The following is a 25,403-nucleotide window of genomic DNA, read 5'->3' as shown; positions in this document are numbered from 1 at the left end:
TAAACTTCCAGCATCCTGGAAAATACATCCTGTATTTCATGCTGCTCTTTTAAAACTCGATGTTCCGCTTTCCTGGGCGTTCGGCTCCTCCGCCGCTTCCCGTGGTGGTTGACGGTCAAGAGGAATTTGAGGTGGAAGAGATCCTGGATTCCAGATTAAGAGGCAAGCGGCTCCAGTACCTGGTGAGGTGGAAGGGTTATGGTCCGGAAGAAAATTCTTGGGAACCGGCATCCAACATCCACGCTCCTGAGTTGCTGGACAGATTTCATGGAACCTATCCTGGTAAGCCTGCTGGTTGTCGCGTGCTGAGGCCGCTCCTTGATGGGGGGCAATGTAAGAACGTACGCATGCGTCCTGTTCGGCGCAGGTGCAGGCGCGGGCGCCGCAATGCGCGCCGGCGCGTGACGCGGACGCCGGCGACGGTCGCTGACGCGGTGGCGACGGCGATGGTCGTGGGCGCAGGGACGTAGGCGGAAACGCCTGTGACGGACGTGCTGGCGTCAGTTCCGCTACGTCAGCGTGAGGACGCTAGTTTGGCGCCAAAAGATATGCATTTAAACCAGATCCAGACTAACATGCATTGCCTGGTTATTAGGATAATTACTGAAACCCTAGCATCTCTTACTACTTGAATTTCCTGTTGTGACCCTGCCTGAACCTGGACTACGATTTCTGCTGCCTGCCTCGACTCTTCTGCATTTCTTATCGTTACGAACCTCGCTGCCTGCCTTGACCTCGGACTTCCTGACTACGACCTTGCCTTATCCTCTGTACCGCGTTTGATAGTCTCATTGGCTACTCTCCACAACCCTGCTCCCTGTTCCATCCCAGGTGGGTAGTGGTTGTGTGAGGCGCTTGTGAGTTCGAAATCTTCAGCTCCAGCTCCTTCTCCGCCTGGATCACACCGGTAAGCCTGACAGGTATATATTTTAGAAATTATATATGAATATTTGCTTTCACAGACATACTGTGACAGCTCATCAAACACTATAACTCCTGCAATAACTGTCCTACCATTAGTCTAAAATATATGTCAAATTCCCAACCTATATTTTCATAAAAATTCTCACTGGCATTCATATCCTGCCAAGTGTCATTAAAAACTTTACCACAGTTATGCAAAGTATTTGTATATTACAATATCACTGTTGCATTAAATGTGTGTTTTACAAACTGCTTTTGTACAAAACCCTGCTTGCCTCACTGCTTGTTCTCTTGTAATGCTGTTTAGTACCTCGGCTTCACTATAGAATAGGACATGTTGTTCCAAGCATTTAACTTATACTAATTGTCTGACCTTCCTTTTTTAGTTTCTGATTTTAACATGCTTTTTGACCTTCAATGACAGATCGGCTTTAGCCGCCCCTTTCGGCACATAGGGAGATAAATATAATTTAAATTCATATGAAAAGAATTTACAATCGGATACAACTATATAGAGATTATTAGGAAATTAAAGTTGCCAACAAAAAACTTTTACTGCATAATTAATTCAAATGTGTACTATGCAAGGCACAAATGAAATGTAAGAAGTTAAATGACAGCAGTTGTAGAATTTGACAAGAAAGGCAAACAACCGGCATGTTAAATATTTACTAATCATGGCAGCCAATAAACTGATAAAAGTTATTTAGTAAACCTCATCAGATCCAGCACCTAATAGTAACCATTTACTTATAATTGCCTTGTTCAACTGATGTCTCTCAGTTAAAATCTTTTTATCATTCCATGAAAAAAAAAAGTACTGAACATTCTCCTTTTCAGTGATCTTATTAATATTTGACTTTGGGTTATGGAGCATATTAGATTTAGGGGGTTATTTATTAAGTTCCGAATACCCGAAATCCGAAAAATTCAAATTTTTTGGACCTTTAAAAAATTAAAAACCAATTTTTCGGGATTTATTAAAGTCCGGTGAAAACTCCAAATCTGAAAACCCGGCATCTCAAAGCTCTTGGGGTCCAGTATTAGTCATTGGGGAAGGTCTCAGTGTCTGCCCTGCTATTAGTGCCAATATCCAATGATTTTGGGGATTTTGGGCCAAAAAAATTGCAAACTCCTTACTTTTCAGGCAAAGGTCCACAGTTTTCGGGTTTTTGCCCGAACCTATTTTTTTGAATGATAAAATTCCCATTCGGGAATTCGGAGTTGCTCGGATTTGTATCTTAGAAATACTGAGATAAATTCGGAGCTTGATAAATAATCCCCTTAGTGTGAAACCTCTGTTATTTGGCATAAAAAAATGTTTTTGCGTTGTGCTATACTCACCTAATAAATGTTATTATTGTTGATACTGTTGATTCTAGCAAGTTGCAAGATTTTATTTAACATGGAAGATGCAATCTCTTCCTCAGAATTGGCATATTTATGAGAACAGTTACCTCTGTATTTATGCTACTTAATAATATAATCATTTATTTCAAAATATAAGCATTCCTGTGTCATTTTTGTTTTTTAATGAACTGCACTGGTCCAATTTTTGAAACCAGGACCCAACCTACACCCAGACCAGCAATCCACATTTTTACCTGGTTAGATGTGCCACCTGTCCCAAACTGTCAACAACCTGATACTCTGATCACCATTAAACTGAAAGTGTTGCTGCAGGTCAAGTTAAAAGTCATAGGAAAATAATCCTTAACCCAACCTGTGACCTGTAGACCCACACCCATACCCACAAGTTCTACCCACTTTTCTTCAGGTACCCTGTTGGTATCAGACCAATGCAGGGCTCTATTTCTTGGCTTTTGATATTGTTATATAACATTGCTTTGTTTACACTACTTGTAACTTCCTTGTAACGCGAATTTTATTCTAGAGCATAGTAGGACCACTGACCAACAGGGACCATAGGGCAGCATTTAAAGGTCTTGCTGCATAGAGTGACTAAAAAAATGGCCTCTGTTATGTTTTGGGTAGCCAAGGATGAGTAGAGTATAACAGTGCTTTATTAGCAGAGTCATGCAGGCATTACACAACAGTAAGCTTTCACTTTCACTTTTAAGCTATCAGGAAGTATGCACAGTATAAGTCTGAGCACAGTGACATCAACAAGCCATTTGCATAAACCACATATTCCCCCTATAGTAAGAAAGCATTTGGACAACTATAATAAACAGCAACAATTAAATAGTATGCATTTTAAAATATTATACATTCTTCACATCACAAAGTCCTTGGTCCATGCAGGTAGTTTTCTGATTCTCTCAGTACGGCTTACAGGTTCACTTTCTTCAGGCCTATTGCAGTTGACATCAGGAGTAGGAAAATGTCCTTCATCAAATGGAGCTTCTCCAAAGTCATATCTAACAGCAGCGTCGGACTGGGATGCCAGGGGCCCACCAGAAAACCTTAGACAGTGGGCCCACTTTCCAAACTATTATTCCTCCTCCCCTCACTTAACCTCTTTATACTCCTAGTCTTTTATATCTACTTACTATACTCTATTCTTCCGTTATTAAGCCTCTTTTTTCCCATAAAGAAATATAGAATGACCATGAAATAGGCCAAATAGTTAGAAGCAAGATTGCCCACTGACACCTGGGCCCACCGGGAGTTTTCCTGGTATCCCGTTGGGCCAGTCCGACACTGTCTAACAGGAGCAAGATGACTTGCATTTCATATGCGTCCATCAGACAGTTCATATGTGTATGGTCCTCGCTGACGTCTCACTTCAAGTGGTGTAGTAAATTTAGATTGTCCTTGTTTCAGTATTCCTGGTTTCTTAATTCTGACTAAAGATCCAGGCTGAAACTTTACTTCTCTTGCACCACGTTTTCTGTCAGTATAAGTATTGCATTTGGCTTGTTGACGTTATCAGCAGATGATGTTGTAGGCACAGTATTTTGTGGAAGTTTGATGTCTGCAACATATAACATATAACATATAAGTGTGCATCTGTCTGCCATGTAATAATTCAGCTGGAGATGATTGGGTTGTTGCATGGCGCGTTGCTCTGAAGCTCTGACCAGTTTCAGGGCAGGTGCAACAAGCGGATCTTTTGCAAAGTATTTCAAGAAAATATCCTTTGGTAGTATAGAAACAGCTAAACCTGTATCAAGCATCAAGTTAATGGAGTGTCCCTTGTCAGCAGAAGCAGTACTGACACTGACAGTGCATATAAACTTATCTGGAATAAATGTACCAGCTTTATCCATAACTTAATACTGTGGCATTTGTAGTAGTGACTTCATGAACATCTTTAGCAGAACTACGGCAGTTCTTAGCAAAATGCCCTATTTTTGTGCATTTGCAGCACCGTTTAGCTTTTGCAGGACATGTAACATGATTTGCAGTGTGTTGTATTGAACCACAGCGAAAGCAGTATTTTCTATTTATATTTGCTGCACGGTTTTGCAGTGTAGGGGAATCCCTTTCCTTAGCACTGTATTTTGCCTGTGACTGTGCATTATTAGGCCACAGAGTTGAATTCACAGTCTGTACATTCCCAGCAGTTCCCTGACTGAGCGTTTTAGCCTCTGCCACTGCTGTTTCAATTTGGCTAGCAACTGTAATAGCCTTTGCAAGGGTTAAATCCTGCTCTAAGAGCAGTATCTCTCTAATGCGAGGTGAGTTTGTTTTTTCCACTATTTGGTCTCTTAGCATTTCATCTGTTAGATTCCCAAACTCACAGGTAACAACCAGCTCTCTCAAAGCTGCTACAAATTGTTCTGTGGATTCGCCATTACGTTGTCCACGTTGGCGGAATTTATATCTTTCAGCAACCACATTCTTTATAGCAGTGAGAGCAGTTTCATAAGTATCATCAGGTAATGGTAATGTTTAGAATATACGCTGTCCCTCTGCTCCCAAGCAGTGAATAAGTAAAGCACGCTTTCTAGCCGCAGAAATCTCCCCTTGGTCAGCAGCAATAATGTAATTTTCAAACATATGAATCCAAGCAGTATACACACACAAACCACCTCAACCGTGAGGTAGGGTGAGAGCAGTAACCTTCTGTCCAGCTGAATCGATCCACTCTGGTCACGTGGGCTGAAGCTAACAGAAGAAATGAAAGGCGCATCCGCTGGCTCAATGGAAGGGTAACTCCAATGAAAAGGTAAAACCACGTTTATTGCATCATTTCAAATCCTGAAGCATCAGAAATTCAAAAATGATTGCGCAAAGCAGGAAAGTGCATGGCTTTACGCGTTTCGTGACTACAATGTCACTTCATCAGAATCCAAGCAGTAAAAGGGTTTTGAAGAAAAGGTGCAGGCTGCTGCAGAGATAGAAGAGCCATCCTTGTCGCCATTTGTTATGTTTTGGGTAGCCGAGGATGAGTAGAGTATAACAGTGCTTTATTAGCAGAGTCATGCAGGCATAACACAACAGTAAGCTTTCACTGTCACTTTTAAAATATCAGGACGTATGCACAGTATAAGTCTGAGCACAGTGACATCTACAGGCCATTTGCATAAACACCACAGCCTCAAGTTATTCCCTAAATTACCAGTTTAGTGGGGAATGGGTTTATTTTAATATGATTGTTATAATACAAAGTGAATATGTCATACTGCATATTATACTTCTTGCAAGGTGTGTGTGTACTAAATCATTACTCACCGATACAAACTCTTCAAAGTCTATCTTTCCATCCTTATTGTGGTCAGCCTCCACAAAGATCTTTTCAATGATCTCTCGAACCTGAAAGCCAGGGAGTGGAAGGCTGGCTTCCCTGAACAATTCATGGAGCTCATAATCATTGACGTAGCCACTGTTGTCAATATCTGCCATAGATAAACACGGGACAGCAGGAATATGGTCAGAAAGTAGATACTACATAATGTAACAACAAACCACTATTACCGCTGCGGAGCGCTGATCAAAGCATTCTTGGAGTCTGGTATGATTAATATCAATGTACCGGCTTTATTTATGCACTTACAAAGGAGGGGATAATGACTACATAATGTAATCAGCTGTTTTATTAGTAAGCTAAACATTAAAGTGGACATGTCCCCCAGACATAAGAAGCTGTGTAATAAAAGTCCTTTTCAAATTAAACATGAAATCTGAGCTCTTTTTTTTTTATTAAAGCGTTTATAGTTGTTGGAAACTCATTTAAAAATCTCAGCTGTCAGTCAAATATTGGTTGCAAGCGATTATTGGGGCAGGCGATTACTTTCACTTTCCATTCAGCACTTTCTAGATGTCACTGCTCTCCTCACATTCCCCCTCTCTCTTAACCATTTAATTGTGTAGCCAGGACATGGGGATGGACATCAGATCCCCTATTCTGGGGCACAAACAAGATTCTGAGATGATGCAAGGTTTGCTTTAATAACAGTGTCCATAAAATGGCTCCTTTCTATAATTATGAGTTCCCAAAACTGATGGAAACAAGTTTCACATAATTTATACAGTGTAATTAAAGTTAATTATGCTTGACTAACATGATAAAATAGGATTTGGAATATTTTTTTGGGTGACAGGTCCCCTGTAAGCTAAACAGACATATATACAAATTGTAGCCATTTCAGGTAGTTGGACTGGGGAATAGACCTTTTCGTACATTTCCAGACATTCCAAAACAGAAGCATAGACAGTTTGATTGAGTATAACTGATTTTTAGCCAGTGTATTGGAGGCTTTTCCACAGTGAAAAAACAAAATACAGAAAACAAAAATCCTAAACCTGTTAAGATCTAACTTATACACATTTGTTTCCCTTACAAACCCAAGGGCCTTGTGCCCCAATCCCTTACAAAGTAAATTCACAAAGGAATTTCAAACTAAAGCACCCATACACAAGCCAATATAAAACAACAGATTAAGTCAGCATCTTATTGGGCAGGGTATGGGGCCCTCCGACTGGCTTTCTTGATATATATATATATATATATATATATCTGACCGAGGTCTGCATCAGTTCATTGATGCGGCCCTCGATCGGGCCGCCCATATTCTTCTCATTGTGAATCATTGGGCCCACTATCGGATCAGCCCGATATCGCCAACCTCAAGGTGGCTGCAAGGTGAAGCTACCTGCCTGGGAACCCAATTTACCTCAAGCAGCCTGTTGTAATGGGGACTCACCTAGTTTTGTCCATTGACTCCAGGGACTCCGTAAACCAGTTTTTACTTAAGACAAACAATAGTAAAATAAAATTCTTTTTTTATCCATTGCAAAACTAACATTTGCTGAAGTTACCACACATATGACAGGAATCTGGGGGAAAAATACACTACATCAACCTGTTTCCCAGTGCTTCTCCTACAATATATATAAGGAAGTCTTCTGGATTAAGAAGCTGAACACTCTGGTCCTGATTGGATTAAATGAATATTGCTCTTTTCTATGCTCTTTAAATCAGTGCTAATGTCATGTTGTTATAAATTTAGTATAAAGTTGTATAGTGTGAAATGAAACATACCGTGGAAGCTATTGCATACATTGCAAATTCACTAAGATTCGTAGTTGTGCCAGGCGTAACTTCGCCGCACTTTGCCACACTTCGCCAGGCGTAGTTTCGCCAGCGCTTCGCAAATTCACTAAAATCCGGAGTTGCGCTCAGGGGTAGCGTAAGGTTGCGAAGTTGCGCTAGCGTTGATTCGCTAAGCGAAGCGAAGTTACGCTAGCGATGGTTAATTTGCATACGGAGCAAAATTCAAATTTCAATGGAGGAATACGTATCAGAACTACAAATGCCTAGAAAACCTTCAAAACATCAAATAAAATTTTTATTTTGCCCTACACATGTGCCCACTGTATAGGTAAGTTGCCATGAGTCAGGAAATGTAGGAGGGGAGCCCCAAAAAAATTTGTGATCTTTTTCAGCCTGTCACCCATAATGTAGAAAACACGCCAGCGTTTTTTGGGACTTAGAAAAAAATTTGACTTTTTTTGAAGCAATCCCAATCTACTCTATTGCGCCTGGTCTGAGGTGGCGAAGGAAGTCTAGCGTAAAAGGTAGCGTTCAGTACACTGCGCGCGTTAGTGAATTTGCGTAGTTACGTCCGTAGCGATAATTGCCAGGCGTAGGGGTGCGAAGTAACACTAGCGAATCTACACCAGCGTTCGTTAGTGAATTTGCGCAGTAACGAAAATGCCAAACGCTAGCGAAGTAACGCTAGCGAAGTAACGCTAGCGAAGTAACGCTAGCGTTCGGTGCTTCGGCGCTTAGTGAATTTGCCCCAAGTGTCTGTGTGTTATAGTTTCTCATTCTATTGTTGTTAGGTTGCCTGCATATCGGGTTTCTGAGGTTGATGTGTGTATACATACATATATACAGATATCTAATGTGAAACCACTCTCTAGTTATAGAGTTATATACAGATAATGATGTACCATAAGCAAACCAGATTTACAGGTAATTGCTTCAACGTTCAGTGCCAGATTAAGTCACACCCTCCCCAGGGAGATCTACTGTGTAATATTTGTCACAATCACATTTCCTGTAAGGCACCATATTTAACTTTTTTTTTTCTTGTGCAAAAAAGCAATGAAATGCATTTTAATATGTACTATTCAGTAATATAAAGCATAGTTAAAGAGATTGTTTCTTTAAATTAAATTTTAGTATGATGTAGAGAGTGCAGAGAGTGAACCAAATGTATTTTATAATATATTTTATTTGTAATATCCTTATTATATTTATTGTATGATAATATATTATTATTATTATTATTATTATTATTATTTGTGGTTTTTGAGTTATTCAGCTTTTTATTCAGCAGCTCTCCCGGTTGCAGTTTCATCAATCTGGTTACTAGGGTGCAAATTATTCTAACAACCATGCTTTGATTTGAATAAGAAACTGGTATATGAGGAGAGGACCTAAACTGAAAGAAGAATATCGACGTCAACGTTTTTTTAATCTAATTTGGGCATCCTGCAGTCGAAGTGAAATTGTTCGAACGATTAAATCCTTCGAATTGAACGATTTCAAGGATTTCATTGATCGATCGAACGATTTTACTTCGAATTCAAAAAACTTAGAAAAATGCTCTAGAAGGTCCCCATAGGCTAACATAGCACTATTGAAGTACAAGTTTTTTTAAAGAGACAGTACTTCGATTATCGAATGGTCGAATATTTGAACGATTTTACTTTGAATCGAAGTAAATAGGTGAAGTAATTAGATCATCAAAACTAAACTAAGGATTAACTCACAAGATAGTACTGAGCATTCTGAAGCAACAAAATAGGTTTTTGACTTCTTTGCCAGATTTTTATGACTATGATAAGATACTGCTTATCTCTACTTTAGATTCCAAAAGTGTACCTAAGGGGAACAGTGCTTATTGCTTATAGGAGTACTATCATCCCATTTTCCCCCAAACTGTAACTAGGAATAACTCGTTATTCACGCTTCATTATACAGCATCAGAGGGCAGCTGTGAGTACAGGTATGGGATCCATTATCCAGAAACCCATTATCTAGAAAGCACTGAAATATGGAAAATCCATCTCCCAGAGACTCCATTGTATCCAATTAATCCACATTTTAAAAAATGATTTCCCTTTCCTCTGTAATAATAAAACAGTAGCTTGTACTTGATCTAAACAAAAATATAATAAATCCTTATTGGAAAAAAAGAGCCTATTGGGTTGATTTAATTCTTACTTGATTTTCTAGTAGACTTAAGGTAAAACTACAGAAAGATCTGGAAAACCTCCAGGTCCCTAGGATTCTGGATAACAGGTCCCATACTTGTACATTGTCACAAGACCTTGCTCCATGCAACTGACGCTTGCCTTCTACATTGACATGGAGGTGTGTGCACAAAGCATATTTACTAACATAGTCACTAGACTGTTGATTTATAAAAATAGCTGTTAGCATAATTTTGTCTGATGTTTCATATGCTATAACATTCAAGGTAACAGTTAAGGGTGTGGTATCATAGATAAAAGTTTATTATGTTATCTGCTCAGGAAACCAGTCTTGCTATAATTTGGAAACAAACATATTAGTGTATGTGACTCTAAACTAAGATGTAATATCAACAACTGGGTGGAACGTTTTTCCCTCTGGCATGTTAACTGTATGATATATATTAAGAACAACTGCTATACACTGGTATTTTCGTACATAATATAAATTCCTACCAAAGTCTAAAATGCTGAAAAGCCACAGCCCATTTTCCTTTGATACAAAATTATCTGCACAATGTCTGGAAAGATGACTAGACAGCACACTATATCAAAGGTCAAGTGAGATTGCTGAAACATTTTGTGGCATGCAGTAATATATTAAGGGCTGGGACACACTGGGCGATTTGGGGAGATTTAGTCGCCTGGCGACTAATCGCAGCGACTTTTCTCCCCGAATGCCTCCCCTCACTCTGTGCCTGGATTAAATGAAAAGTCGCCGGCGCTAATCACACACGGCGATTGGTTTTCCGAAGTCGCCCGAAGTTGCCTCACGAGGAAACTTCGGGCGACTTCGGAAAACGAATCACCGCATGTGATTAGCGCAGGCGATTTTTCATTTTAGCCAGGCGCAGAGCGAGGGGAGGCATTCGGGGAAGATTGGTCGTGGAAAGTCGCCGCGATTAGTCACCAGGCGACTAAATCTCCCCAAATCGCCCAGTGTGTCCCAGCCCTAATACATACAATGTTCACAAGAGAATGTATACATTATGGAGTTAATAAATAGCCAATATTACTTAATCTAAACATAACCAGAAAAATTTAAAAATTTGCAGTTAGAAATCACACAACTATTTTACACCTTTGTAACTGCTTAGCTGCCCCTCAGTCTGTTCATGCATCATTACAAATTATCTACTCATAATTTTTTTTTTTTAATTCTCCTAGAGTACAAAAAAACAATAGAGCAATTATACACTAGCCAAGAACAGTATGTATTTCTGCTGGATCAAGGGTTGCCTATATTCATTGGTCCTGGGTTCCTTTTGGTGCTATTTACACCTGATTTATAAAGCTTGTAAAACATTTTTGCCTAAAAAGAGTGTAAAAGTTAGGGAACAGATTCAATAATTTTTAAATTCAAGGTTTTCATCTATTTTTAGGTTATATTTCCAGATCCCAATGTTTTACATTTTATTCAAACAGAAATCCGATAGTAATAACCTGAGTCACTTACCGACTTTGTTAAATGCCTCTCTTAGATCTTCCAGTTCATCCCTAGTGATTGTAATTATCTTGTTTGCCATATCCAGAGGTGGGTCGCTGAGGATTTCACTCCTTTAAATCTCGGGTCTATAAAGAGGTGATATGTGAGCTTAGCTGTCCATCATTCCATCTGTAGTTATTGCTTTCTAAGCTCAAAACTGCACAATATAAAGGATTTGTGCATTCCACAACTGAGATATTCAGCGGAGCTGCCTATTTGTACTATACTGTAACTAGTTGATAATAAGATTTAACTGCACATCTTCACATCAGCAGTTATTAGTGCCTAAGGTCAAAGCTCTGTGATATGAAGGAAATAAAACCAGGTTTTTAAACATTGACTAAGATGTAATGATCAGAATGTACTCTATCTGAAATAGCAGGGTAAAAAAGTATATTTCTATCTATCAGGCCTGATTTCACCTGTTACGATCTGTGCCAAAATTCTAGAGCCCACCAATTATTGAATAGTTACTGACAAACCTACTATACATCATTGCACGTGAATATCCAGATGTGGTTTAGGGAAGTTCACTCAGTCAGAATTTGAATGGAGGACTATATATCTGTGCATCTGTAATCCAGAAATCTGTTATCCAGAAAGTTTTGAATTATGGGAAGGACTAGGGGACTGCTACCCTTTGTGAACATATATTAGAAATAAAGGTGCTTGCAATTTAATGCCTTGTGCACCGGGCATCATATTATCAGAACTGCTGATATTCTTGCATTCCGCCCTACACTGCTGTTTGCATAAAACAATAGATACAACTTCTACACAATGAATGCCGAGAGAACCCCGTAAGATTACAGTTATTCAACATTTCATACAGTATATCCTTAGTTTAAATCATTGATTGCTTTGCATCATGGATTTTTTTGTTTCATTTATAGAACAATATGGTTATATGCATCTTCTCTGCCCTCTTACATATCAGTCCATGGATTCTTAATATAGATTTTGCTTATCTAATGCAATTATTTTACAATTCTTTTCTTTCACGGTCTTCATTAGTTCTTCATTAGTTAAGGCATAATGATTGGTTTTAAAGAATTGTAGAAAATAATGTGCAGAAATGGAAAAAAACACAAGTATAAAATGTACAAACCACTTGCCAAGGAAGGCTTGCTAGTAAGCATGGGAAACGAAACTACAGATCCTGACACAAACCATATGATTGATCTTATCACTGAGTACTAGAACACTATACATACACAGATTGCAGACTTTGTACTACATGACACAGAAAAAAACAATGTGGCTTGGAAGATTTTGCCAGTTACATGCAAATAGAAGTTACGGGTGCAACAGAAAAATCTATTAGGGCTTACCAACCATTCAATACGACAATTTCACATGCATAATTAAACTGCATACCATTCAGGACCACAGTGGCCATGTACACTCCTGCCCCCCGCCCCCCCAGCAGTCTTTGAGACTGATGCACCGATTCTTTGCAGCTCTCCACTGTGCTAAGGCATAAGAATGTATAAGATCCAGAATATGCTTAAAGGGCACCGGTCACTTTTTATTTTTTTACCCAGCCAGCGGCGTGGGTTAATAGAGCCTCAGTTGGGGGATAGAATAGTCTTTTTTTTTTTAAAAAAAAATTTGCCCCCCACCAGCACTAGGGAGCTCCCTGTGCGGGCTGCCATGTCACACGCTCTCACACTTGCACATTATGCGCATACGTGTGACCCAACATGGCCGCCTGCACTGGGAGCTCCCTTCCAGCACGGGAAGCCTAGTGCTTTAATGTATCCCCCAGCCAGTGTGTGTGGACTCAATTAGCCTGCTCTTCTGGCGGGGTAAAAAAAGGGTGAACTGTGAACAGAACACCAAAAAATTAAAGTGTTGTAAAGGAATGACAATATCATTTACTGTTGCCCTGCACTGATAAAACTGGTGTGTTTGCTTCAGAAACACAAATATAGTTTATATAAACAGGCCACTGTGTAGCCATTTCTGAAGAATCCCATTGTATACTATAGAGCTTAACTGTTATCTGCTGCATATCCTGTGCCTTTTCTCCTTTTTCATCTTTGAATGGCCGCCCCCATAGCTACACAGAAACTTGTTTACATAAACTATAATTGTGTTTCTGAATCAAATCCACCAGTTTTACCAGTGCAGGGCAACAGTGTATTATATTGTCATTCCTTTAATTTTTTGGTGTTACTGTTCCTTTAAGCTTTAACAAATCTTTGGATTTACTGCAAGATTTTACACACAATAGAAACCAAAAGAGTTTGTAACTTTTACAATCATGTGATTTTGTTAGACAACTGAAGATGACTTACAGAATGTGATATTTTAAGGACTGGGTTCAGGGCTCCTCCAGGACAGGGATTCCTAACCTCAGCCTTTTTACCTGCAAGAACTTCTAAATGACATTTTCCCTGACATTTGCCAGCTCATTTTAAACATTGTAGCTCTACTCTACTCTATCTTTTTTTTTATCTTTATCTGTCATCTTAATAATTATAATCATTTTTTATATTTTTTTCAATAAGTCCCATGTAGAAGAGGCGAAAATTCTGTTTTGTGGCTGAGTTCTAAACTTTTAATACTGAACACTAGGGGGCACATTTACTATTGGTCGAATATCGAGGGTTCGACTTTGAATATCGAAGTCGAAGGATTTACCGCAAATTGATCGTTTGATCGAAGGAAAAATCGTTCGATTCAAACGATTCGAAGGATTTTAATCCATCGATCGAAGGATTTTCCTTCGATCAAAAAAAGCTTAGAAAGCTTGAAGTTTTTTTTAAAGAGACAGTACTTCGATTATCGAATAGTCAAACGATTTTTAGTTCGAAGCGTTCGATTCAAAGTGGAAGTCGTAGTCGAAGGTCGAAGTAGCCAAAAAAAACTTCGAAATTCGAGGTTTTTTCATTCGAATCCTTCACTCGAACTTAGTAAATGTGCCCCTAGGTGTATTCATTGCATATCCTGGTATGTAAATGCCAGGCTCAACATATGTAGTGTCAGCCTCTTATTTAATTTAAACAGCTCACCAAATGAACTATCTGACCCGGATGTACAAACTCAGGGTCCTTTGCTCACGGTTCATCAAATATCAACAGCATACAAAGCAATTCAAGGGAAGTGCACTGACCAAATTAGTCGAGTGGCCCGGGTGCATCGTCCCAAAACCGTAGCTGGAGGTGAAGTGCAATTGAGAAGAAATGGCAAGCACTGATTTTATCTCAACAAGTGGCAAAGGCAGTGCTTGCCATTTCTTCTCCATATAGAAGAGGGTAGTGAGCTTATGCTTGCTTGCCTAGAGCACATGTTAAGGGGGTCTGTTGGTTGCTTTGTCTGGCTTTTAATGTCTGCAGGTAAAACCCACAGCACTTATAAGTATGAACTGAGGAAGGACTGTGTAAGCAGGTAGATATATGGAATTAATCAGAGCCCACCTTTTTAATAAGGTTTATATCCTGAATTTAAAATATTTTATAGTCTGGACTTCTCCTGAATTTAATTAACCAATTTTAAGAGTTAGATTTTTTCTTCTGTATTTATGATAATAATGTAATTTTTATATGTGATATAGAAAACTCTGAATTACAGAATGGCCATCTCCCATAGGCTCCTGTTTTATCAAATAATTTACATTTTTAAAATCGATGTCCTTTTTCTGTAATAATAAAACTATACCTTGTACTTGTTATAAATTATCTTTATTGGTGGCAAAACAATTCAAGTAGGGTTATATATTATATTGTTTATCTGTTTTTAGTAGACTTAAAGCAGGGGGATTCAAATTAAAGAAAGATCCCTTAACTGGAAATCCAGAGGTCCTGAGCATTCTGGATAATAGGTCCCATACCTGTAGATAGAAAGCTGTGTTGATCACTGTGGAATGTACCTCTTGTATTGGTTGTATCTTCTATTTTTGTCTGTGGGTTTGATGTATCACCATGTATTGTACAACGCTAAGTAATGTGTTGCTGCTTTATAAATATATGTTATTATTAATAATAATAATACTAATAATACTGTTAAGTATTTTGTATTGCAGTCCTAAAATGTACTTGCATTCTAGGGTTCAGTGGCCAGTTTTGTAATAATCCTATTTTATTCTTATTTGCTATTTACCATTTAGATTTATCTCCCAAAACTGCTGCTTTCTGAGGAAAAGATTAAATCAATTCACAATTGTACTGTTACAAACTTAGCAATTACTTCCCTACTCGTGCAGAATGAATTGTCTATTAACAAGCAAGTGATATAACTTAAAATCGTGTACTGAGAGCTCTCTGTATGGTAAATGGTATGATGGTGTTTTTTGCCGAAATAGAAATTGGAATTAGTTTAGAAGAAATACAGGCAAGTGGCTAACTGAATACTTACCTGGATGCAGAAAACTTAGGCAAAAGAGAGGTGGGGTGGTAGTTCATTTAAGTCTCACCAGATGAATTCCTCTCTCTCCTAGATCCAACTTGGGAGAAAGGTGCTGCCTGTAAGGGTAAGTTATAATATTTCCTAAGAACTTTGTACTATGGGACGACCTGAGCAGAGTATGGGTGTGGCCTTTGAAGCTGCCACAAACTTTTGTATAATGTACATAGTACAATAAAGAAGAAAAGCTAATTAACAAAATTCTGTACCCTAAGGCTTGGGTCAGATGATGTTAAGTAATGCAGATTCTCTGCAGGTGGAAATGCAAAAAACTGCTGCACCAGAGTGGAAACAATGCCTCCAGGTGCAGGTAAACCAGGAGCAGAAGCACAGCAGGGCAGTGGAATCTCGGCCTGTGGAGAAATGCAGGTCAAGATCCAACATCATCTAGCCGTGGCCTCTAGGGCCAGATGGGGCAGAAATCAGCCTGCTCTGTGGATTTTGGCTCGAAATGCAAAGTCTTGCTCTTCTTCGCCCTAGTCTGTTTGCCCAAAGCTGACACAAGGCTTCCGGACACCAGCAATAAGAATATTCAGCTAGCGGACGGGGCCTGAAATCAGCCTATGGGTTTCAGAAGGCTGATTTCTGCCCTGTATGGCCCTAGCCTAAACTGTCTTTTGACATTAAAAAAATGCAGAAAGTAAATATATTTTTCATGAAATGTGGCCTTACATGTAATGAGAGCTTTACACATGCATGACTGAACTAGAGTTGGAAAGTCTGTGCCACCAAATTTTTTGGATTTCCCATGCATCCCCTGAGCATATTGATGCTGGGTGCATTCGGAGAAGAGAAATTGGCAAAAAAAGTTCTGCACTGCACATGTGTTACCTGGGGGTATCTATGAGTGATCAAGAGGAAAATATGGTGGTGTGGTTCTTAGAGGAAAAGTACCCTGGGCGGCTGGTGAATTTTTTAAAGAAAGTAGGGCGCCAGCCCAGACTAGAAGTCAGAAGATGTTTGTATTTATATCTGCACAACCCAGACATATCAGAAGAGCTTTTATATTTTCAGGTACCATTGTGTTTTGGGGGGCATATACTGTTTGTGATGAAGAGGGACTGGCATCTAAAACAAGCCTGCTGTACATAGGAAGCAGTGCAGCAGCTCTAGGGACTGAGCAAACTGTATTTGCAAAACTGTTTGCTTTTGCTCCCTTTTACGGAAAAAGCAATGAAACATTGGTTGTTTCCCTATATGATGATGATATTAACTGTACTTCATTCTTTAGCCCAATCTAATCTCTTGATTGGCTGTATCTACAAGATATCTGGTTATAAAATTATATTGCTGAAAGCACAAGTAAATGACCTTATAAAACTGTATATGCAAGCAGCTTAGGACTAATTTACAGAATATATTTCTGATACATCAATATTTTAGCAGATTGCAAGCTTGTTTAGAATTTAAAGCAGATTTTTTATCATACTGATGTATGGCATGGGATCTCAGCTCCTTAAATCAGGCATCACGGACAGTCTTTCCTTTGTCCCACTTGCAAAATATGTGACCACCTTTATGGTCTAATATAGGCCCCTCCATGTGTGCTTGCTTCATTCAACAGAGAATACTTTGCAAAGAAGCCTGAAGCAGCTTTTTTGGTAGGATTAATGCAATAAATGATTGACCCTTGCCTGCCTGCCTATTCTGAACTCTGCAATCCTGACCCTTGCCTGCCTGACTATTCCAAACTCTCCAGTCCTGATCCTTGCCTGTCTGACTATCCTGTGAACTCTGCCTGTACCGACTTGGCCTGTTTGACTTTGACTATCCTTGAACTTTGCCTGTAATGACCTGGCCTACCTGATTACGCTATTCTGGTTGTTCCTTCTGAGTTGTGTTGCCTTTCGTCCTAAATCCTTGGTAACCAATCGTGCCCCTTTGCTTGTCCAGAACTCTTGCTTGGCTCCTCTCTTATTAAGTCCTGGTAGCATCTGAGTAGCTGAGGGCTTCTCCCGAGGTCAAAGGCGGCTGCTACAGGCGGAAGCAAAGCCATGACCAGGGAGCCTAGCACTTGTTCTGGATTTAGGGTGCCGATCGATCTGTTTACTGCTGTGATCTGCTGTATTTCCAGTTCTTTATTATGCCTCAGGTCTTCTCTTCCCACAGTATGTTAGGGTTTTCTACAAAGAAACTCACCTCTAGAAGCAGACTACAGAAATAAGCCTGGAGCAGGGAGTTAATGGTAATTCTGAGCTTTCATTTACTCCAAGCTCCAAGGTTAAAGTCTTCAGCATTTGATTGCGTGCCCTATAATGCACTGTGATGACTCACTTGAGTTCAACAGGCAGTGGTGTAACGGCTGGGAGTTAGCCCCCCCTGAAAAAAAATCTTTAAGGGGCCTGGTGCACTCAGCTTCCTACCTTCCTCCATTCTGGCTCACGTGTGCAACAGGGGTGGTTAGAACCTACAGTGAGCTGCAGAACTACTAGTCCTAACTCTGTACCTTTAATCAGAGACACACAGAATAACTACATTTCGTATGATGCACTTTGAGGCCTTCACATATAGCGGGACAGAAGTTCCAGCTGTAAGGTTCAGTTACTTTAAAATCCTGCCCTCCATTTTAAGTCTTAATTGGGTCATAAACCACACATCTTATACTGAACTGTATGGTCCTTACTATCATCAGTAGCTGCAACAGACAGCTAGGATTGGCATGGCATCATATTCATTTGCCTCAAAATACTGTACTTTTATCATGGACATCAGTAGAAATTACAGATACATGATGCATTAACTTCTTCCACTGTATAGAGCACTTGTAAGGCCCCATCTAGAATATGCCATACAGTTTTGGTCTCCATCACTCAAACAGGACATTATTGTATTAGAGAGGGTACAGAGAAGGGCAGCTAAGCTGGTAAAAGGTATGGAAAATCTTAGCTATGAGGAAAGACTGGCCAAATTGGGGATGTTCATGCTGGAGAAGAGGGGCTTAAGGGGAGATATGATAACTATGTATGAATATATAAGGGGATCATATAATAATCTCTCTAATGCTTTATTTACCAGTAGGTCTTTCCAGCTGACACAAGGTCACCCATTCCGATTAGAAGAAAAGAGGTTCCGCCTAAATATTCGGAATGGGTTTTTTACAGTGAGAGCTGTGAAGATGTGGAATTCTCTCCCTGAATCAGTTGTACAGGTTGATACATTAGCTTTAAGAAGGGGTTGGATGGCTTTTTAGCAAGTGAGGCAATACAGGGTTATGGGAGATAGCTCATAGTACAAGTTGATCCAGGGAATAGTCCGATTGCCATTTTGGAGTCAGAAAGGAATTTTTCCCCATCTGAGGCAAATTGGAGAGGCTTCAGATGGGGTTTTTGCCTTCCTCTGGATCAACTAGCAGTTAGGCAGATAAAAAACAAAAAGGTTGAACTTGATGGACGTGTGTCTTTTTTCAACCTTACTTACTATGTTACTATGTTATGTTACCGTTGCCACCTTTCTGGTTCACTATTTCCCGTTCTGCAGGGGGAGGTGCCAATCAATGGTGGCATGGGAGGGGCAGGCCTGTGATGTCATGAGATGGGTAATGGGCATTTCTATGACATCAGTGGCAGGGAAATGAACAGACAGGAGAAATGAAAGCCTTCAGTGAATGTAGAGAGGGTTTAGCAGCTAAAACTTTAGTGAGAGGAGGAGAAAATGGGCAATTCTAAATTTACAGGCAACTACATTGCTGGTAAATTTGTAATGTCGCCAAGCTGGTGATTTGCCGGCTAGGCCAGTTATATACTGGGTGGGTGCAAACCTGAGGGGCACTGGGAGAACTTCAGATATATGTTGCAGAAAAGCAGCAGCAGAAGTAGAAAAAGGCAAGTAGTTAAAAAGGCAATAAAATTTAGGAAAAAATAGGCCTGAATTTGGGCAAATTTTTGACCACAATAGACATCCTCATCAAATGGGGGGGGTTGACAGCTCTGTAATAATCATACTAGCATGTTAGAGAAATGGCTCACTGATGCAGTTCCTCCTGAATCAACTTCAGTTTTCTATATTTTGTAGTCCATTTAGTTTAACTCCTGCAAAGCAATACTTTGCTGTAAATGTACAGTAGCTGTTCAAAAACAAGATGGACATGTTCGTAAAATGTTGAAATGAAATAATATAGGTGCCTGTGTGCTGCTCCCTGTCTGGTCCTTAGTGATGTATTCATGGGGGAAGCTGTAGGTTTATGTGCTCCAAAATAGATTGCAGAGATCTTTGGTCATTCTTCAACAGCACCACACAGTGTGCAAAGAGCAAAAAATAGCAGATTGCAGCCTTTTTTTGCACTTTGCATACTGCATGGTGCATTGTAAATAATCCCTAAATTTTATCTACAGAATGCTAACATCATATTATTTAAATAGTTATATTAAAAACCATCATAGATAGTTGGGGTAAAAATGCACGACATGAAGTGAGAGCCTTCTTAAAAACAGACGCTATTCACATGACTAATGTTAAAAACACATGTATCACCAAGTATAAATCAAATAATCAGATGCTTTAACTCTAACTTGAGGAATTCTGGACAGAGACATGCAAATTATTGCTTTATGTCTCCATGGCCAAGTGGCCAACTATACATCCAGGTTTCTATGCTGGGATGGTTGTGTGTTGTTCCTTATACTGTGAGTCTCACGATTGCAATTGTAAATATTCAACATGTAAATGCCAGCACACTTTTTCCATTGTAAACCTATAACTGTAATAAAATGCAATTTATAGGCATAACAACTTCAATAATCATTGTCATTTTAAACAACCATATATATAAAAAACAAATGTTATCTTCGATTTATTGGACTTGCACCGAGCAGAAGAGAACTATCTAGGTAGATGAGCAGTCAGTATACTGCAATTTCTTTTTGTCCTTGGAATATAATTCACTGTTTTAAAGGGCAACGGAACACAGATGTTACCCCATCAGTTCAAAGCAATTTCTAAACGAGATTTTTTTTAGGTTAAACCTTCAGTGCTATGTTTTAACTGTAAAATAAATATTGTTTCCATATAATCCCTTTTAAATGGAACACCTCTAAAATGCATTCTCGCAAGCTAATATTTTACAATAACCATCTTTCTATAGGTGTTTTCAGTTAAGCATGCATAAAAGGAAGATGATTTATCCAATGTCCATTCTTGTATCTAGTACACAGTTTGTCTACCTACAGACTGTCACCCACTCTGCAGTCCCAATAAAGATTATGCATGGCACCTTATTATTAATATTATGCCTATTCTACAGGCAGCTGACCTATTAAGTGCAATATATGATGCAATTTTGGGTACCACATGACAATTATGTTATCGAAGTAAGATAAGGACAACCATGATCAATAAAATAAATGAAGGGACAAGAACAGCTTAATATTAGAAAAGAAGAAAGACAGTAAAGATCTCTTGTTAAGTATGTGATATCACTTCCTTCCCCAGGATTTTAACCATTCAATAAATGAATACAAAATTGTACCCCAAACAATTATAATAAAAAATAATCACGATATACAATATTTAATATGTAAAATGTTGGCAAGAGCAATCATTTATAGAAATATTCAAGATTTTAAACATTTCTTGGTTTTATTGACATAATTTCCCAGGGTAGTAGGATTTATACTTTTAGTTTACAATTAAAAAGAGGCAAATAAAACAGAAATCCAGCTATGGCTTTTGATACTGAGGTTTTATAAATGTCAACTCTCCCATTGCAAATTCACAGTGGGGTACTCAGCTTTCAGTTAACATCAACTTGGCTTATTAAATCATTACTCAACCCTGACATGCAGCTTTTGAGTGATGCACAGATAACTACACTAGAGCTCTAGTTGCCCTCTCACCCTAATTCCGTGCATAGTAAATACTTGATATATACTAGCTAGTGGTGTTCTGGGTAATACAGAACACAGGATTGGCATAAATGTCATTAGCATGGCTATAACTAGAAAGGTAGCATTATACAATTACAATGAATTTGTGTTCAGGCACATAGGCATTTGAATAGAGCATATTGACACTAAAAATGTTCTTTTCAAAATATTAATCTACATTAAAAGTTACATTTAGGTCACATTGATCATTGTTGCTGATCGTTCTACTTTTGTAAGTAATTGTTGCTAAAAGTTCATAATCCTGACTGTTTTGCCAACCTGACTGTCCCATCCCAGTCTGTCAGAGTTTCTAATGCTAACCGACTACTGCTGCACAAATATGGCAGCCCCCTCATAGAGGAACATGGGGGAAAGAAAGGTAACGTAAAAGCATCAGGCAAATACTTTTATGGCAAAATTATAAATAGCATTTAAAGATAATGTTGGACATAAAAAAAAAGGTTATTTTCTGGTGTCAGTATCTCTTTAATGCATTTATAGGACATATACATATATGGGACCTGTAATCCAGAATGCTTGGCACCTGGGGTTTTCCGGATAACAGATGTCTGTAATTTGTAAAATTTAGAAAATCATTTATCGATTAAATAAACCCAATAGGCTGGTTTTGCCTCGAATAAGGATTCATTTTATCTTAGTTTGGATCAAGTACAAGGTACTGTTTTATCATTACAGATAAAAAAGAAATACTCTTTAAAAATGTGGATTATTTGTATAAAATTGAGTCTATGGGAGACAGACATCCTGTAATCTAAGCCTTCTGGATAATGGTTTTCCAAATAACGGATCCCGTACCTGTAAGAAAAACTCAAACACCTACCTGCATGTCTTAATATAAACCCAGCATGGAACAACTTCTTTTCCTAAGTAACATTTGCAGCTTTAGGTATTTGAGAGTCTTATTTTCTATGCAACTGCACTGTGCAAGAAACGTGCCATATGAAAAGCACGGCCATAATCCAATCAAACTGATGAGACAGGAAGGCAGGGCCAGTCAGGCACTGTTTCACACGATTCGTAGTTGCTAAGGATCAGGTTCCACTGACGTGTTTAAATGTCCTTGTCACCATGGTGCTTTGTGGACACTGTATAGTATAGGTTGTCCTCAAGCTGGAGATTTTAGTGAAGATTTATCTTGGGATCACAAGGCGAGTAAAGAATCTTCTTTCTCCAGAGTATATACACATACATTTAGTCAAAGGGGTGCACTCCATACAACCAAACCAAGGCAACAAACAAAAATAATAATTAAAAAAATCTTAGCATTCAACAGGACAAAGTTGTATATCTCTTTTATTAAAGGGGTTGCTCAACTTTATTTGAACTTTAATATGATGTAGAGAGTGATATTCTGAGACAATTTGAAGTTGGTTTTAATTTTTTATTATTTGTTTATTTATTTTGCTTTTTATTCAGCAGCTCTCCGGATTGCAATTTCAACAATCTGGTTGCTAGGTTCCAATTTACCCTAGCAAGCAGGCATAGCTATGAATTAGAGACTGAACAGAAGACCTGAATAGAAAGATGAGCAATAATAGGCAGCAATAACAAAAATATTGTAGCCTTACAGAGCATTTGTTTTTTAAGATGGGATCAGTGACCCCCATTTGAAAGCTGGAAAGAGTCACAAGGAGGCGACAAATAATTTAAAAACTATTAAAAAAGAAAAAATTAAGGCAATTTGAAGAGTTGCTTAGAATTAGCCATTCTATAACATACTAAAAGTTAACTTAAAGGTGAACCACTCCTTTAAATTATTGCATTGGTGCATATGAATGCAACGTGAGCACTGGTGCACAGAAAGAATCATCGTACTGGAGGCGTCTTGGGTCCGTTTCAGGGCCCTCCACCCCAACTGCAGCCCTCCTATGGCACCAAAACCCAGCACTTTGCAGGCAGGTCTCATCTCGGGAGGGTAGAGGGTCTGGGTCAGTGGGGCCCTTTGGGTTTTCCATGGGGTAGGCTGGAAGGACAAGTGCAAAGTATAGAGTTAAATCTATAATTTCTCAGAGCAGTGTGCTTCAACAGTTTAGAGCAGTGTTCCCCAACCAGTAGCTCGTGAGCAACATGTTGCTCTCCAACCCCTTGGATGTTGCTCTCAGTGACCTCAAAACAGGTGTTTATTTTAGAATTCCAGGCTTGGAGGCAAGTTTTGAACCAGATGTACTGCCAAACAGTGTCTCCTGTAGGCTGTCAGTCCATATAGGGGCTACCAAACAGCCAATCCCAGCATTTATTTGGCATCCCCATGGACTTTTTCATGTTTGTGTTGCTCTCCAACTATTTTTTACATTTAAATGTGGCTCACAAGTAAAAAAGGTTGGGGACCCCTGGTTTAGAGCATAGCCAGAGAATTCCAAATTGTGACATGAGCTGATGTACCTATTAGTCCAATGCTGAGTACAAATAAGGGATGTATGATTCGGTTTTGGATTCGGCTGAATCCAAGTCCCTGGCTGAACCAAAACTGAACCCTTTAAATCCTGGGATTTTTGGTAACTTGAAAAGGGAAATCAAGGATTATGCAAATTAGGGTTTGGATTTGGTTGTGGATTCAGATGAATGCTTCATTTTAGTGATTCACAAAAATAGAGCACTCAGTTCCCCCTAGTACCAATATAGTAAGATTTGCATATCCTTCGATTTAGGTGTGACAGCTCTGACTCGTGGACCTTAAAAGGGTCTGACTCACAAGAATGGATTTGGGGTACATGCTTTAGGGGAACAGTACACCTACAGCATTAAATCCCAATGTGTACAGACTCAGTTTCCCTTTGGAGGAGGTATATGTGAAAGTTGGTAGGGAGGTAGATTAAGTGACCCCCCTAATTTTGTGGCAAAGGGGGTCTGAAGACCCTTGCCCCCTGTTGGTGCCTTTTGGCTGGGGGTCAAAGATAAAGAATCTCCCCCTAGCTTCAGCAAAGGGAGTCTGAAGACTCTATTTCATTGCGGGTCTTGTGACTGGGTGACTTAGTGTTTTTTTTGGGACCTTGTCTCTTTTGAGACGGGTCCACTGCACCCCTGATGCACTTTGTGTGTGTTTTAAAGCACTTTAGGTGATTTAAAGAATTGTTTGGGATTAAAAAGAAAAAAGTTTGAAAGCAGGTCGAAAAGCTTGTGTAGCTCCACCAGGTGATATCATACCATGTGAGCAGGTTAGAGTCTCATTAAAACAGGTATATCAAGTGGACTTTGTGAAAAGTTTTTCAAGATGTCATATACTACTACAAAAAAAAAAGAAACAGTTACCAGTGTGCTGTGGTATGGTAAATGCATATTGACCAAGATGCACTGCCAATCATAAACTCATGGCCACGACTTTTATGTCTCTGGGGTAAATTTACTAAGTGGCGAAAATTCGACAGTGATGGCTTCACACTCATCCCTACACTTCGCCAGGCGAAAATTCACTCAGACAATGCTAAATTACTAAAATGCAAAGTTGCGTCCAGGGCGTCAAACTGCATTACTTCGGAAATCAAAGCGAAGATGTGCTGGCGTTCAACTATGCCTAGCGCAACTTCGTTAGAGGTCTTCGCTCAGGCTAATTTGCATATGGCGGGAAATTTAAAGTTGAATGGAGGTATATGTTGCAGCAAATACATTACATTACACAAGTCCAGGGAACCTTAATAAAGAAAATAGAGTTGTTATAATGCCCTACACATGAGCCCACTGTATAGTTTATGTTCCATATGTTAGAAAATGTATGGGGGAACCCAGTTAGCCGAAAAAAATGTTTAGGACTTTTGCAGGCTAAAAATATTTTTTTGGGACTTAGAAACTTTTTCCACTAAAAATATGATGTACCGGTAAGTGACAGAAGATTGAAGAAGAACTATGCACCCCGATGAACTTCGCCTGGTCTGAGCTGGCAAAGGCAAGTAGTGAGAAATCTGCAATCATATCCAGTTAAGCCAGTCTGGAATCACCTACAAAGCTCCTGACTGTGTGAATAAGATTTGAGGGCTGGTCTCTGGAGAGCACAAGACATTGACAAGCCCATGCTACTGTCCACATGTGGGACCTGT

The 25,403-nt window shown here is 39.2% G+C and overlaps 1 protein-coding gene across 2 annotated transcripts in view; it reads right to left on the bottom strand.

Moving 5' to 3' along the window:
• pls1.L (plastin 1 L homeolog) overlaps window positions 1-22,508 on the bottom strand; it is a 46,042-nt gene extending 23,534 nt beyond the window's left edge. Inside the window, exons 1-3 of one of the 2 annotated variants that reach the window (XM_041563386.1) lie at window positions 22,193-22,508; window positions 11,054-11,169; window positions 5,566-5,729 (exon numbers count right to left, since the gene is read on the bottom strand). In XM_041563386.1, coding sequence (XP_041419320.1) covers window positions 5,566-5,729; window positions 11,054-11,123 — 234 coding nt within the window. In that variant the 5' untranslated portion in view covers window positions 11,124-11,169; window positions 22,193-22,508. Of the gene's footprint in view, window positions 1-5,565; window positions 5,730-11,053; window positions 11,170-15,442; window positions 15,532-22,192 lie in introns of those variants that run through there. The other variant, XM_018263816.2, reaches the window with a different exon arrangement.
• Window positions 22,509-25,403: the final 2,895 nt, after the last annotated feature.

This window comes from Xenopus laevis, chromosome 5L (assembly GCF_017654675.1).
Source record: "Xenopus laevis strain J_2021 chromosome 5L, Xenopus_laevis_v10.1, whole genome shotgun sequence".
Lineage (NCBI taxonomy): Eukaryota > Metazoa > Chordata > Amphibia > Anura > Pipidae > Xenopus > Xenopus laevis.
Note: the sequence above shows the minus strand (reverse complement) of the source record. Positions and strands in the feature narration are given on the sequence as shown.